A 16,926-nucleotide genomic window follows, 5' to 3' on the forward strand; every position below is an offset into this window, starting at 1 on the left:
TTTTTTTTTTATTACCGTGCAGTCAGGATACGTGATGTCCTTCCTTAATGCACCTGTTTGATTTGTTATTTTTTTCCACTATGGAGCCCCCTTCAGTTATATTCAGTTATTGTAAATACACTGTAAAAATTGTGTTTAACATTTTAGTTGTTTCAAAAGTTCAGTTGTTTGCAAAATAAATGAATACATTACAGTTTCCAAATTTGTTCATTCAACTTAACATTTTAGGGTTCACTATCTCCAACCAGTTTGTAAGTTGACTGAAGATGCGTATGTGCCTCCTCAGCTTCAAAAAAATGTGTTGAATCAATACAATAACAATATCACATTCTCAACATCACTTATCGCGAGAAGACAGATGCAGGCAGAAGACGTTCTTCAGCCTTCTTGGTGAGCTTCTCCACAAAGTTTGAAAACTGTCTCAATCTACACATTAGTAAATATTTGTAGTTATTGCTTTAATATGTGTAAAATTATGTATGTTAGTATTTTGCTTATATCAAAGATTTTGGTCATATTGTTTTAAACAAGGAGATGCTAGAAAGTCAACACATAATACAACATGTATATGAAGAGCAACAAACACCTCATTTTACTCTGTAGCTCCAGCTTATATTTGTAAAATCTCATGCCGTATGCTTTAGTGTGGATCTCCTGAGCACGTCTGGATAGTAGCACTACTATAGCTGGCTTATTATGAGACACATCATTAAAGGATAAAGTGGATTAGAGATTTAGTCATGGGTATTTGGTTTTTTCTATCGCTATATGGGAGGATTTTGCTGTGGACAGATTTACACATATAAATACCTCACAAATGGACATTTTGTCTGGCTTTTAAGCGTGCATGTAATGTACAAAAATGTATATAAGCTTTCCATGTGTCATGTCATTAGGCCTCCTCCATCACAGCACAATCACATTAGGAATTTCACACACCTTCCTGACAGTCAGCACGTTTCTTATGCTTCATGGTGTGTGTTTGGTTGCTTGGTAACAGTGGATTTTCGCCAAGGCTCAATTTATGGCGCTCTTTGATTGCAGCGCATCCATCCACAGCAGTTCCTACCCAAGTTCAGTCTCTGACATCATTAGTACAATGCACTCTGATAATTATGTCGGTAATTAATCAGCAGCATAAAGTCTGTAACATCAGTTGTAGGTCTTGTTTTAAAGTTTTTATTGGTTTACTGCTACTGTGATGCATTATGGCACCCTTATTTTCCCCTTATTGGGGGTTCGGATGGTTTTTAACTAGATTGCAGTACACAGATGGCAGCTCAAAGTGTTGGGAAATACAGTTAAACCAACCAACAGAATCAATCTGGCAGCCAAAGAGATGGTTGGTCAGCGACCTATCACAGAACTGGGTTGATTGATTGATTGATTTGCCCTGACATAAAATGCTGAACTGCTAAAATATCAGATGACTTTTAGTTCTGATGTGTTGAAAGGATTTGTAGGTTATTCCTAGTCAGTTGCAGGTGATATTAGAGAGGATTTGATTGGACAAACATTAGGACACGCCCCTGAGTGTATGATCAATATTTTTGGTCTGCTTTCAATTTTCAATGAAAAATATTTCATCCACATTTAGGAGTAGAATGGCATACAGATGACTTCATAGATAGTATGCATGTATAATATTTGAGGTATTTCTGTTAATCTTGTTGTTGTTGTTGTTCATTAAGAACAAAATTCACCTGCAGATTCAGTGGCGACAAGGATGAAAATAATGTTATAAATAAGTCATATAAATAATAATTGTATAATATATGTTAAAAGATTTATATATTAATATATGTGTTAATTATATAATAATAATAATAATAATAATAATATACAAATATTAAACAAATTAAAACAATAATCACAGATAATATAAATAGTATAAAAAGTTTAGGTTTATCATTATTGATTGGAATTATACATTATAGATGCACATATACAATATATATTTAAATATGTCTAAAGAAATAATCAACACTGTTACACTGCAATAACAAAATCAATCCAAAAACACACACTGTTCATATAGTCAGTGATTTTCAGCACAACATGTGGAATAAGTCATACCCTTTTACTAAGATGCACTAGTTTATTTAAGATGCAGCATAGTAGTGCACTTTCAGCAGCTTAAATATTCAAGTGAAGCTAATGTAAAACCTTTTTGCAGCTACATGTCTGAAATCATGCATATTTGTCTGAAAAAACAGCCGTATCTTTGCAATTTCATGCCTGAACTGGGTGCACGGAAACATGCTCTTTTGCCACATAAGTGAAAGTAAACCATGCACAGTTCATGCTCACATACTGACACCCACTCTTTTAAATGGACAAATGAAGTTAAGGGAAAAATGTCTGTTCTGCACAGCATCAGTAGCAGAGGCCGTGACACGCTGCAGTTGCCAAGAGTTAGTCTTTTCTTGGTATTACTTGGCAACCTCTCATCCCTATAGAAACAGAATGTGTCAAGGGCTCACGCTTCAACAATAAATACTCTAGGGTAAAAACACTAAAACTTTTTTGGCTGACATTAAGAACAAAAAGACATTCCCATCATATTTTTCCCAAAAATGGTTAGTGTAAGAGGCCTTCACTTTTAGCCATTATTTGCTTTTTCTAATTTTTTTATTTTATTTATAAAATATAATAAAAGAAAGCAGCTTTTAAGTTTTTATTTAATTTAAAAGTGTGTATTGGATACAATTTATAATTTAATTAATTTAATTAATTTAATTCAGGCTGTCCAAATTAGGGTTCATTATTTATGTGTTTATCTATAATACAATCAAGTCGATAAGCCTTCCAAACGGTAGATAATTGATACAACTTTATTACAACATGATGGATTTTATCATGCGTGTCCTTGCTTAGGACAACAGATGTTTAGAAAAGCATCTGTTGGAGAGGCATCACTGTAAGCATTGGGAAAGGCTGTTTAATTCCTAATTCAAGCTGCCCTTGTAGGAATCACGTGAGGCAAGGATTACACACATTAGAGCCATTGCATTTTGGCACTTATTCCATGGCAGATGAAGCCCGAAAACAGATAGTTGGACCATGACAGGACTGTCACTGACAAACATTCAAACATGTTTAAAGATGTCTGTCACCCAGTTTTTGACCTAATTTGATTAACTTTGCATTATAATTCATTCCTGTTCTATAGAATGAATTGACTGAATTCAGATATGTTAGTGTAAGAGTGACAGTAAGGCCTGCAGCTATAATTAGTTAATAATTAGTTTTCTCCAAGACAAAATGCAATGGTATTTGATTAAAAGGTGATGAGTCAGCATTTCTGAAGGTGACAGAGTGATTGCAAATAAAAAAAAAAGTGACACTTTGGCGTTCACACAAAATCATTAAATGGAAGTCAATAGTATCAAATCTTGGAGAGTACTTAAAGTGATAGTTCACCTAAAAATGAAAATTCTGTCATTAATTACTCACCCTCATGTCGTTCCAAACCCGTAAGACCTTCCTTTTATCACAGAATATTTGTTTTCGGTAGCACTTGTTTAATTTAAAGTAGACATGTCAAGGCTTCTATAGATATCACTCTAATGTCTCTTCGTTGAGTATTCACTGAGTTACAGTTCATTTTAATGACGCGTTTCTTAAACTTACAGCACTTGCAGTCTAAATACCCGACTTTATAAACACAGAAATCTGCTATATTAGGACTAAGAATGATTATTTTTAGATTATGAAAATTGGAGATGATTGACTTACAAACCAAATAACACAAGCAATAGCAGCTTAATCTGGATGTTATAATGGAGGTTTTCAAAATTTTTCCCTTGTTTTTCGGCATCTATAATCTTAATATTATAGAATAAACCTAAGCAATTAGAAGCGATTAATCTGATGTGTAGTTAAGGCTCACATGCAGATACGTGTGGTGCTTCCAAGCAGAATGATTGTCAAACACAAGCACAGAGAGTGCAGTTTATAGTCTGTATTTTCTGGTTCAAAGCATTCATTATCCTAGATAATTGCTTTCTCATGGGACAGTTTTGTTTCCTTGTGGACTGAACAGACCACAAAGGACAACTGTCTCACAAAATAAAGGTTTACGGTCTGTCTGTACATAAAGCTTTAGTTCAGCTTAAAAATTAAAAGTGGGTTGTTAACTCTGCCTGCAGTCAATGTCCCCTGACAATGGAAAACTTGACATTGGCAAGGACAAACCTGAGATCAAAATGTAAATCTGGGTCCTTATGACTAATGATTTCATGATTTAATGACTGCCATGATTTAGAATTCTAGCTGTTTGATATTGTAGACCATGAACTGTAAAATCAAGTGTCCTGTATTTTCCCAGCCTGGCATTTTAAGAACACTACTTCAGAGATTGTTGTTGGCTTTTTCCAGGTGTCTTATGACTTTCTTTAAATCAATGAAAACACAATTTTGTTTTATGTGTTTACTTTGTGAAACCTATTAGATATAGCCTAGCTTAATCTATTAGAATAGTTTGATAAACTATTATCAGATATATTACAGTAAATAAAACCATACAGTGTAATAATATTAGAGCCATTGCATTTTGCATTCAACAACAAATGCATTCAACACAAAACATAGATACATCTAAAAATAATAAATAAATAAATAAATAAATAAACGCCTCATTCTTCATCACATACATTCATTTTAGTTTCATATTGATCGGCAGTATTTGAAAACCTATAAGACAGACAGATAGATAGATAGATAGATAGATAGATAGATAGATTAATAAAAGTATGATACAATTATTTTTTTTATTATATTTGATACATTTATAATTTCATTACCAAAATTCTGGCATGCAACCGTTTATTGTTTTCTTTACAAGTATAACCTTATTTAGACTTTTTCTAGGTACATGGTGGGAGAGAGAGAGTTTCAGACTCTTTTTGGTCCCTATTTTGGTGACAGTGCCAACAGCAACAACAACAAAAATACAATATAATAAAATAAAATATTGTAAAAATAATGTTAGCTAAATAATGCACACTGTAACACATCTAAAACTCTGGCTAAAATACTGGTTGCCACACCCATTGCTTTAGTGTGCATATGTGGTGTGTGTGTGTGTGTGTGTGTATGTTTATGCACTCTTTCCATCAGAATCCAAATGTCATGTCTGAGAGGAAATGTTCAAAAGTGAAGTTTGCAGCCACATTACAAGCTGAATTTTATAAAACCGCAAGGGTCAAAGCTCAATATAACGCACGCGCACTGCAGTTTCGTCTACATCTGCGTAGATCCAGAACAACATATGTGCCATTCAAAAAGAGACACAATAGAGAAGATCCAAAGAGGTGCGGACTTTGGTTTCTGTTAATGCGCATGATACTGCAGCAGTTGTACTACACTAGCACACTCCAACTCACCTTGAATAAGAGCATCTGCCATGCCATTTTACTACCAGGGGGCGGATGATTAACCAATACACGCCCCAAAGCGCCTGGCACTGGCCAATCAGAGCGCGGCGGGGGCGGACCCAATGGCTACATTCCCACACTTGGTTTCACTTTGCACTTCGGAACATCTCCGTCTTCCATAAAGGCGCTGGTGCAGGTGCTCTGTCTCTTCGGGGGAGGATGCCATAGGAAGGACGGGCAGGGGAAAAAAATGAAGGAAAACGCTGAGAGAGGAGAGCACAGGATATGATAAGCAGGGTATCAGACTGGAAACGAAGGAAACTGAATATGAAAGATTTATTGAAAGGGGCACTTTGAGCTATTATTCCTGGTTGGCAATAGTACTATGATTTGGTATGTGGCCACTTTGATAGCAAGTGTTTTCAGCACCCGAGGAACGGCAGCTCAAGGTGAGTTGAAGTGCAGTATTTTTATTCTGCATCATTTTGGGAAATACGTTTTAATTGTTTTAAGCCTAGATGCGTTACATGCCACTTTTATTTATGCATTCGACGTGCGTTATATCCCAATCTATAAATTGTATTATTATATTATTATAATATGCATTTTTATTTCAAGCGCCATGCTCTACCAGTTGAGCTACATGTACATGACAATCAGCGGATTTCTTTAATATATTTTATGCATTATCAAATGCATATATTCAATTGGGATAGAACCTGCTATTCAACCTTTCTGATAGTATTTGCATCATCTCATATTAGGGCATGAGCGAGACAATTGAAGGCGTGTATTGGTCGATATTACAATCGATTGATGCTCTTTTGATGACAAACGCTTTTTGTCTGCCGTAAAGAACATTTGTGCATGCATGCATTGATCATCCATGATGTATGCGTTAATGCATAATAGCACTGATGAAAGACTGTCCAGAATTGCAGTTAGTGTTGAAAAGGGGCGTGCGGCACTGAATGGAGACATGCTGCGATTGTCTGGGCTACTACAGTCTGCCGTGCCTGTTTACACAGGGATATATTTATGCTCTATTTTGTGTATTATGATGATAAAAGCTCAAATGCATATCCTCGAAACACATATACGTGTATATTTCGGAAGAAACGATGTGCATTGTCTTTTCATTAGCTTGGTTTGTCCTTTTTATTGATATTATATCCTTTCTCGGATATATTTATTATATTTGCAGAGCCCATATTTGTTGTCGAATGGACTGACTTAACCTTGCTTTTTCATCTTTGACCAGTAGGGGGAGCTATTTCCTCCTTTTACTACAGCGATCGTCTAATTAAACAAACAGTAATTTAAATGATGCAGTTAACCTTGTAATTGACATCTGCAAAAGCAAAATTAAAAAATATAGGCATATATTTCTTTAGTCTATAACAGAACAGCATTTATTCTAATTATTTAACTTTGTCTTACCGTCAAATGTATAATGTATAGTCTATACTTTACTGTAAAACATTAAAATAAAGTTATAAAAGCCCTTTGGGTAAATATTTATACAGTCCAATGTCACCACTTTGAATGTATGTTGAATAAAATCAGTTATCTGTTGTTGTGGGTTGCATATAACAGGGAACCCCAGGCTTAGATGCTTGTTTGAGAGTTTTCTGCCTATAATTGTATGCACTCTATGAAATAATAGCTGCAGTCCATTTCCTGTCTCCCAAATCCACCATCAGCCATTTTGAAACTGTTGTTTAGGGACCGTCAAGCACACTGTAATGAGACAGTGTTAGTGCACAAGTGTCATAAACTAGGCCTTGATAAGAGCACCACTCATTGCATTGAGTTTCTCTGATTGACAAAATGATACCACTGTCCAAAATATGTTCGAGCCACAGAGTTTCTTGTGTCTGTTGAATGGTTTGTTAGCTTCAAGACATAAAGTCAGTTTCTTATTTGAGAGTGAATCACAAAACTTCAAAGACAATGATGTATTTGAAAGAACGAGATGCATGTTTGACAGAGAGATTATGTGCTGCAACAAAAGCTGAGGCAGTCAATAAAAAAAATGATCTAATCAGAGGTTCCATTAAGGAAATATAATGGCAAGAGTTATTTAAGTGCCATCAATTTTGGTCATATGAACAATAAAATTATGTACACACTAGAGTAGCTTAAAAAATGATCTGAATTTTCCATCTAGGTGTTAAATTGCCCAAGTGATCCTAAAAGACTCCTGTGAGTAGATTTGAAAATCCTTGAAACCTTAGAAGAGCACTGAACCTAAAAAAAAATCATGTATTTCAATGAGAAAATATCAGCTATGAGTCAATTTTTGGACATAGAAGGGTAAAATACTCATACAGAGTATTTTTTACAGAACAGTACTTTTACTGATCTGCTGGATTGTCATCTCAGAAAAGCAAAGTAATGGTGGTGACCAAAGTTTCCCACAGCCTGACACCAAGCATCATCCTCTGCATTGAAAGCCACACACAGAGTGTTACAATAAGCAGGGCCAGGGATAGTCTCAGTCTTAATAAAGCTGTGAAGAGCAGCTCTTGGCACAGTTTGCAGATTGTCGGTAATGGACACCTCTGGCAAAGTTCCCTTCCCCCTTACCTTGCCAAGCAGTATTTGTCTGACCTGCAACCTTCTGACCGTTGGGTGCAACCACTGGTCCCGGTTCAGGTAGAGTGAAAACTGACAACTTTCTGAGATCTTGGGTTACGGCTTCACACGTCTAATACTATGTATCTATGATCCTAAAGAGGATAACATGGTCAGGCTTTAAAAAGAGCTATATATATATATGTTGAAGTGGAGATTTTTAGCTCGGTGCAGAAGAAATGGGCCTTAAAAGACATTAAAAATAGATAAAATAAATAAAGTGCAATAATAGTAATAATAATAATAAAAACTTAAAGGGATAGTGGTGAAAGTTCTGTTGTTAATTATATGTTGTTGCAAACCTGTAAAACCATCTTTAACTTCAGAACACAAATTAAGATATACTTGATGAAATCTGAGAGCTTTCTCGGTTTTAGGTGAAATACTGTATGTCTGTAAAAGTGTATGTTTTCTTTCCACTAGCCTAAAAAAATACTTTATGAAAAACCAAAAAGCTGAAAATCACAGAATTGACAGATGCGTGAAAAAACTATGTAGTCTATCATTGTCTAATGATTATTACGTAGAATTATCTATTCAAAGAGACCTATCATGAGGGTTTGCAGTGGTCCTCTGTGACATCATTTCCTCTATTGAGGCCATTCACGTCAAAGACCATTACTCAATTATGCAATGTCCGAACGGAAACCTGGAAGACCTACTTCCACTTTTCAAAAAATCCTTAACCACCATGTGCACAGACGACAGACCCAACTAATGTTAAGTTATGAAAACATTAGTCCAATTTTTTTAATGTTTTTTATTATGGTAATGCTACTTTTGAATGTTCTCTTATAATAATATATTCCAAACTTATTTAATGCAGAAATGAAAAACATGCTTGATAGGTGTATGCAAGTCATGCATTTTTAAAGATTTGATACAAGATTTTATACAAGCATTGGATATATCTTTTAAACAAATAAATTAGTAAATATGACAACATGAGCATCATGTCCTTTTGCGAATTCTTAAATGTACACAACTCAAATGTATGAATTTACAGGACATTTATTATACTTACTAGTAAGGATGTAATATCAAAATCTCACAATACTATAATATCGTGATATTAAAGGGTTAGTTCACCCAAAAATTAAAATTATGTCATTAATGACTCTCCCTCACGTCGTTCCAAACCCGTAAGACCTCCGTTCATCTTCAAAACACAGTTTAAGATATTTTAGGTTTAGTCCGAGAGCTCTCAGTCCCTCCATTGATACTGTGTGTACGGTATACTGTCCATGTCCAGAAAGGTAAGAAAAACATAATTAAAGTAGTCCATGTGACATCAGAGGGCCAGTTAGAATTTGTTGAAGCATCGAAAATACATTTTGGGCTAAAAATTCAAAAACTACGACTTTATTCAGCATCGTCTTCTCTTCTCGAGCGCGTTCACAACACTGCAGTGTAGTGATGTCCGGTTCTTCTTGAACCAGTTCACCAAATCGAACTGAATCGTTTGAAGCGGTTTGCATCTCCAATAAGTATTAATCCACAAATGACTTAAGCTGTTTACTTTTTTAATGTGGCTGACACTACCTCTGAGTTCAAACAAACCAATATCCCAGAGTAATTCATGCACTCAAACAGTACACTGACTGAACTGAAGATGAACACCGAACCGAGCAAGATAACGAACAAAAGATTGACTCGTTCTCGAGTCAAGAACCGGTTGTATCAGTTTTTCGGATCACCAGTAATGATGGGAAGTTCGGTTCTTTTCCGCGAACCGGTTCTCTCTGACAGTTTGATTCAATAAACCGGATGAAGAAAACGGTTCACCGGTTCTTTGGGCTAGACGTAATGATGTCATTGGCAGTGGTTGTCCTTCATTCAAGCCTTCAGTTTACCTGGGCTCATAACACTAGCACAGAATCAGTTCAGAATCAATTACCAAAAGAATCAGTTCGGTTCAGGCGCTCTGTGTATCAGTCTGCTTCACGCTGAATCACACATGCGCAGTATCATCAGCTCCTCGGTTCTCGAATCGGACGCGTCTGACAGAAACAGTTCTCAGTTCAGTGTACTGGTGATCCGAAAACCGATGCAACCAGTTCTTCAATCGAGAACGAGTCAATCTTTCGTTCATTATCTGGCTCGGCTCTTAAATTATTCTGTCTAATGCAATTTGATGGTCCAAATTTAAGAGCTCCAAACCATATTCTTACAACACTTCTTTCCTAATTTCTACAATTGAAAGATACATTTTGAATTTGGACTGCAGTACGTTACCCATTTAAACTGCTGGCTGTCAGCAATTAATACTGCACTTTTAAGCTTTTATTTTGAAGGAAATGGCAATAGAGGTTTTATTTTAAAGGAATACTCCAGCTTTAGTGAAAACATGCTTACAAAAACGCGTCTCGTGAAAAAATCTAGTGAAATTCTGTTATAATTTGCCAAAAATATAAAGCCTAACTAAAGGGGGTTACTAAATTCACAGCATGTACAGTATACGTATAGTGAAAAGATTTAAAACATCTGACTTGATGAAAGGATTTAGCCAAATTGTGCTTTTGGTTTTGCTTAATTTCACAGATACTGTGACAAAGCAAAACTTTAAAGACCTTTTATGTTAGAACAAGGTAAAAAAAAAAAAAAAACCGACACTTTTTACCTGGAAGATCCATCATTTCATATTTTCATGTGGACACAATAATATCGAGACTGTTTTGAAATCGCAATATCACAATATTGATAATATTGTTACATCCCTACACACTAGCAATTTTAAACACAATATTGTTTTACTTGCCGATACCTCTATTTATTTATCATGTCAAAAAAGCCATGAGATATCTAGGCATCCACTGTCAGCCTGTGCGGGTCAGTCAGTAAAAGCTCAGTGCTGCTGTCAGCCCTTGTGAGGCTGGGGTGAGATGTAGTGGTGTTTTAGGCCGAGCTGAGACAGTTGGGCACGCTGCCACGGCGCTGCCTACATCCTCTCCCAGTCTTACCTTACAGTCTGTCTCCTTCCAGTCCTCTTTCAGCTGGGTCTCCGTCGGTGCCATGAAATATTCAACAGTCCACTCAGACATACCGGACTTCACAATGCACTACATTAGAAGAGCCCTTTGCACTCAACTGGCAACTTGCTATGAAGATTCTCCTCATTAAAATGAGCTCTTTTATACTGAAGCATTAGCTAGCTATTTGTTTTTCGGGGAATGTACTATGTAGCGATATGCATTGGGCTTATTTTCTGGCGCATATCTGTTCGCATTGTTCCTGTGAAATATTACGCTGATGGCTTTGTGTTTAGGAGATAGCAAGCAGAAGAATCTCTGTTCCTCCCTGAGGGACGCTTTACTATCTTCGACTCTCCCGTTCCCTCAGCTACTCTGCAGTGGAGGCGGTGTATTGGCCGGCTTCATTATTCATCACATTTTAGATGACACCTTATTAAGAAGATACCTTGCATTGTTCTGTGTGGTGGGTGTGTGTCGTCATGCTTTCTGATCTTATCGTACCTTAGTGTAATGGGGAAAAAGATGCTGATGCTTTTGCTTTTGTTTTCCTCAAGATGGGATTTCCTGCTGAGAATGTGCATTTCTTCCTCTGCTGTCATCAGTTTTAAGTGTAACTGTAATCAAATGCCATTTCAACATTCCAGGCATCTTCACGTCTGGTGTGTGATTGTAAACTTTACAATCTGGGACTCTGTGCACCTGTTTCTGTTGCATTCCTCCTGTATTTGAGCTCTTTATTAGCTACGATTTCCTGAGATTATACCCTGTGCTGTGTAGACTGGTGTTCTGGGGCCAGTGAGGGAATTTAGGATGGAACTGTTACTTGGCCTATTGGGCCATTATTGAGTTACCTTGGCTTGCATGGTTTTTCATCCATTACAAACATAAACTATTAGCTGGCTAATGTACTGTAGTTGGCCACACAAGAAAGAAAGAAAGAACTACATTTCCAAAATATATGATAATAATTGTAATACTTGTAATACTAAACAATATATTAATAAATAATATATTATAATAACAATTATACTTTTTAAAATTAAATAGCTGGACAACTTTAAATTCATAAACAAACTTTTGCTGGCATAGAAATATGATGCAGAACAAGATAGAGAACTGATAATGCTTGCAACCCATTTCAAGATATTCTTCTATTTCAAGACGATCACAACTTCTTGCAGTTCTTTGTGTAATCTATGTTTGCCAGATAAGTTAAATTACAAGCATTATCATTTTTGTTTTGCATCAATTGTTTGCCGGCAAAAGTGTGTTTATGAATTTATAAATATCATGGAATTGTAATATAAGTTGTTTTTGCAGCTTTTTAATATCATTAAATAAAAGTGATATAAAATAATATTAATTAATAATTACGTTAAAATTATAAATTATAATAGTTTAATATTGATAATCTATTACTATATTATACATAACAATTCCTTGATTCAATTTGAGTACTTGATAAAAAAACAAACAAACATTGATTTGTGTCGAGTGGCAAAATAATGGAAGAGGCACACTCCAGGGGCGAGAATCCATGAAACACATATTTTGATCGTTTTCCAAGACTGCATGATATAACGTTCATCTGGGAATGCCATTTCATCCTTTTTGTAAGGTAAATCATTCTTAAACCTTCACAAACACAGAAGAACACATCAATATATTTCTCAATATGCTAACTGTTCTTCGTGATTTCGAAGTAAAAATTTAAACCCTCGCTCTGAGATTACAGTTTTTGATGTCCCCATAATCAAGAAATTACATTTGCTGTAGAACTTCTATCATAAAGAAATGTTAAATATTAAGTGGACATTTGAATTAAAAGTTGTTTAGTATAACAAACAAGGATTAGGTTATGCAGAAAGTGCAAAAACAATCATCAGGTCGTTAACTGGCGTCCTCTGCAGTCATACGTTATAATGCTTACTCTACAATAGTTTTATTGTTTACGTTATATTATGTATTTTTGTTCAATAAAACCACGATAACTTGCTTTTTATACTTAAATGGAACTAGTTATTATTACCTCATTGCTATTTATGTATTTTATGTCATTTTAAATGTTTTTCAAATACCAAAAATGTATAATTATACAATCACTCGATTAATCATCAGTATAATCAACCGATTACTTGATTACGAAAATAATCTTTAGTAACAGTCCTATAATACAATGAAATAGTATTAAATACAGAATAAAAATGGCTAAAAATAAAATCCTGTTCTTCTCTCTCTCACTCTCTCCCTGTGTTCTCAATGAATGAATGGGCCAGCGGCTGAGCGAATTCCTTTATCAGATTTCGCCCACTCAAGGTCCTAAAAGCATTGTTAACAATCTTCAAAGTATTTCTAAACCATTGGCTAGTTGGAAATCTGTAGCATACGGTGCCATCAAATCCATGTTGAGTCTCGGAACAGATCGGTAAGTTCAGAGACACCCGCCTCCAGATGGACCACAGTGATGAGTTTGTGATGCGTTCCGTCAGTTGGACACCTACGACCCTGTTACAGTGATGGCGGCTTGTGTTTCTATTGAGCAAAGTGGCCATCTGGTGTCCCAGAGGTCTCTTATTTCATCTGCTAAATTTTCTTTTGTGCTAGAGTCATGGAGAGGGCACTGTTACTTTTATCATGCAATACAGAGGACATTTGCTTCAATTCCATCATAATGTTACCTCAAAATACTCTTGACTATTAAACATTCTCTAAATGTTCAGCTAATTCACATATGAGCGACGTTGATTAGGAATTAGACTTTATTTTTTCTGAGAAGACTTCGCAGTAGATGCTGTAAGAACAAGGATTGAGAAATTTGCTCCCATTCAGACACAAGAGCATCAATAAAGTCAGTTAGAGAAGGCATGTAGTGTGTATCTTCACTCGCACTGATGTTTTTACCCTGGTCAGTCATCCTCGCGGCATGTGTTGCTTTCTTTGGTCAGCTCTGACACTTTGCTCTCTGAGAAGTGACCTTCATCATGTACAGGCTGGCATTCAATTACAGGTTTGTCAGTGGCCTGTGCAGCCGAGTGGGTTAGTGTCCTTGAGAACCCACCTCTGCTCTGTTCTCCATTTGATTGCCTATTCATGATGTGTCCCAACGGCCCTGTTGGCAGGGAGACTAACGCTGCCTCTCGGCGCACAGATTACGCTTGATCCCAGGAACGTGCGGTTTTGCTGCTGATGTGCCGAGTAATTGCCATCATATAGTATTAGTTTATACCATTAGTGAGCATGAAAAGACTGTTCTGTATAGTGAATGGTATAATCTGTATAACTGGATCTAATTATGATGAATATAAACAAATTTACTCGTCGGCTTCCAGCATGTTGGCATTCGTTTATTCATCCGAATAGTGGATAATTCCATCTGCTGGTGGAAAGGGTTTTTACGTTTGGGATTGTCTGAGCTTTAGTAACCATTCAGCTTGCTTGTTTGTGTCTCAGAAAAGGAGGGAGTTACACCGCTGAGAGCTCCTCTTTGAGTCGACTCATTCATGGTTTGTAGTGGTTTAGTCAGGTCTGTAATGTTTGATATCAATGTTTTATGTGGAACCAGCACTGGTGAATATGAACAGATGATTTAATTAGATGTGACAGAAGATATTAAATTGTGTTACTTAAAGGGCTAGTTCACAAAAAAATATATATATTTTTTTTTTGCCAACATTTACTTACCCTCATGTCGTTCGAAACCTGTATAATTTTCTTTCTTTTGTGAAACACAAAAGGAGATATGTTGTTGTAGGACTGCATGATAAATCGCAATGAAATCACAACCGCGATTAGGCAAAAGCTGTCAGTGAGGCACGGTTCTGTGATCAGCAGTAAATCTCCATCCGAAGGCCAGAGGGCGCTCATGTGCTGAAACTCCAAATGCGCAAAGCAGAAGAAATTTATTGCGCCTTAGAGCAAGCAGACGAAACTCAATAAATGCTGCCACTGATTTTGAAGGCGGATGCTGCTGTTTGGGAATGCAATCATGCAAGACAATTACACAGAAATATTTTGATGACAAACTTTGCTCAGGCATTTCAGAATGACCATAACAACATATATGCTGTGAACAAGATTGGTCTGCTGCTAGTCAAGTTATCCATTCTCATAGCTCAAAGTCAAATGACTTTTTCAATGCACATGGCGGAATTTGTTAGGTAGATGTGTTTTCATCATAGTTTATGCGCAGTTTTAAAAAGTTGACCAAAAGTTTTTCCTATGCAAATATGAGCATGCGTTTTTTTAATGTGCATTTTTTGAATTTATGCGCATCTTGGTGTTTCCATCCAGAGTTTTTAAATTTGATATTTCAAAAATGCTTATAAAAATAGGTGGATGTAGGCTACTGCGACTATGGATTTAGTGATTCGATTTAGTGTGTGAACATACACATACAAGCCACATTTGTGTTCTTTGGTGCCACCTATAGTACAAATATATTTTTTTAATACTCATTTGATTTGATTAGTGACTTATTATTCTACTTCTTATTCTATTTGATTTTATGTTGTTTTTTTAATAAGAATTAAAAAAGCTATATATATATATATATATATATATATATATAGTCAGGATGCTGGTTTGATCATCAGCCCTTCTGTTGTGTTATGAATTAAGTGGTTAATTCCACTCACTCTGCCTTCACAGCTGCACCTTATTTTAATTAGTGCTCCAACTCTCCTCACACCCACCTGTCTCTCAATTTCGCATTGATTTTCTTCACTACTTATGCTTCTCTCTTTCTGTGCTTCTCTGTCAGTGTGTCTTGGGTGTCATCCGTTTAACTACTGCCCTAAAGACTCTTTTGCTCTAGTCGTGCCTAGTTTTCATGCCCTGTTTTTTAATTTAATCTTGTTTTTTTTCTATTTGATTTACCCAGTTCCTGTACGCAGTTCAGTTTTGGATTCCTTACCTGGTTTCTGATTGTCAGTGTTTGTTTTGGACTATTGCCTTTGCTTTTGTTCAATAAATGTGCTAAATTGCGAATCTGCTCTTGGGTCCCTTTTTCTCCCAGCAACCTTAACTTCCAAAGCAGTTTTGGTTACCATTGATTTCCATTGTATGAAAAAAGAATAATTGCTGAGTAATTATGTATATATAAAAAGGGTAGCACTTGCTTATTATAGTAATTACAATAACTATGTAATAACTAGGTACTAAGCCTGAACCTACCCCTAAACCTAACCCTACCCCATGTAGTTACCTTGTATTAACATAACTTTCTTAGATAAATAAACTGTAAATACACTATAAGTACATGTTAGTACATGTACTGTAAAATAAAGTGCAACCATAAAAAGTATACACCATATATACAGATGCATGTATACTTATGGGCTAAATACCATAAAACTATAATTTTGAGATGTACTACTTCAGCAGTCATTCAAGGGATTATTTTATTGGAGAAAATATAGATAACCTCAAAGATAATAGACATGGACTAAGTGCCACACAACTCTAATTTTGATTCTTTGGTATCAAGATCATTTGTATCCTGTAAATATGTGATGTAATTAGTCTGTCTTCTGTATAAATGTTGCATTTTCCTAAAATTATTAATTTATGAATTCCCTCATTTGAAAAGGGATGCTGCCGGAGTCCTTGATTTCCTGGTAAGACTATTACAGATAAAACAGACTGGGAAAGTATTTTATTTAGTTCCATGTGTTTTTCCTTATATTTCAAAATAAAATGACTGCATAAATAATGATCTGGATGATATATCAATACAATCTCCTCTGTGCTCAGCAAAAAATAGGGAATGTGAGCTTGAAGTATATGGATGTTTGGCTTGAACACCTCAGTATTAATCTACACAGAAAGCTTCAACCTTCCTTTAATAAACTGACCATGCCATGTTTCTCTTCCCCTAAACATGACCTCAAAAAGTGTTGGGTGGCATGTTGACCTTCAAAATTCTTTTCATCCAAGCTGTG

The 16,926-nt window shown here is 35.8% G+C and overlaps 1 protein-coding gene across 7 annotated transcripts in view; it reads left to right on the top strand.

The window, feature by feature from the left end:
* The first annotated feature begins 5,551 nt into the window (after positions 1-5,551).
* Positions 5,552-16,926, top strand: part of LOC127973163 (protein turtle homolog B) — a 72,725-nt gene continuing 61,350 nt past the window's right edge. For all 7 annotated transcript variants that reach the window (XM_052577285.1, XM_052577287.1, XM_052577286.1 and 4 more), the window contains exon 1: positions 5,552-5,827. In XM_052577285.1, the coding sequence (XP_052433245.1) occupies positions 5,764-5,827 (64 nt within the window). In that variant the 5' untranslated portion in view covers positions 5,552-5,763. The remainder of the gene's footprint in view (positions 5,828-16,926) is intronic.

The sequence above is a fragment of the Carassius gibelio genome, chromosome B15 (genome assembly GCF_023724105.1).
Source record: "Carassius gibelio isolate Cgi1373 ecotype wild population from Czech Republic chromosome B15, carGib1.2-hapl.c, whole genome shotgun sequence".
NCBI lineage: Eukaryota > Metazoa > Chordata > Actinopteri > Cypriniformes > Cyprinidae > Carassius > Carassius gibelio.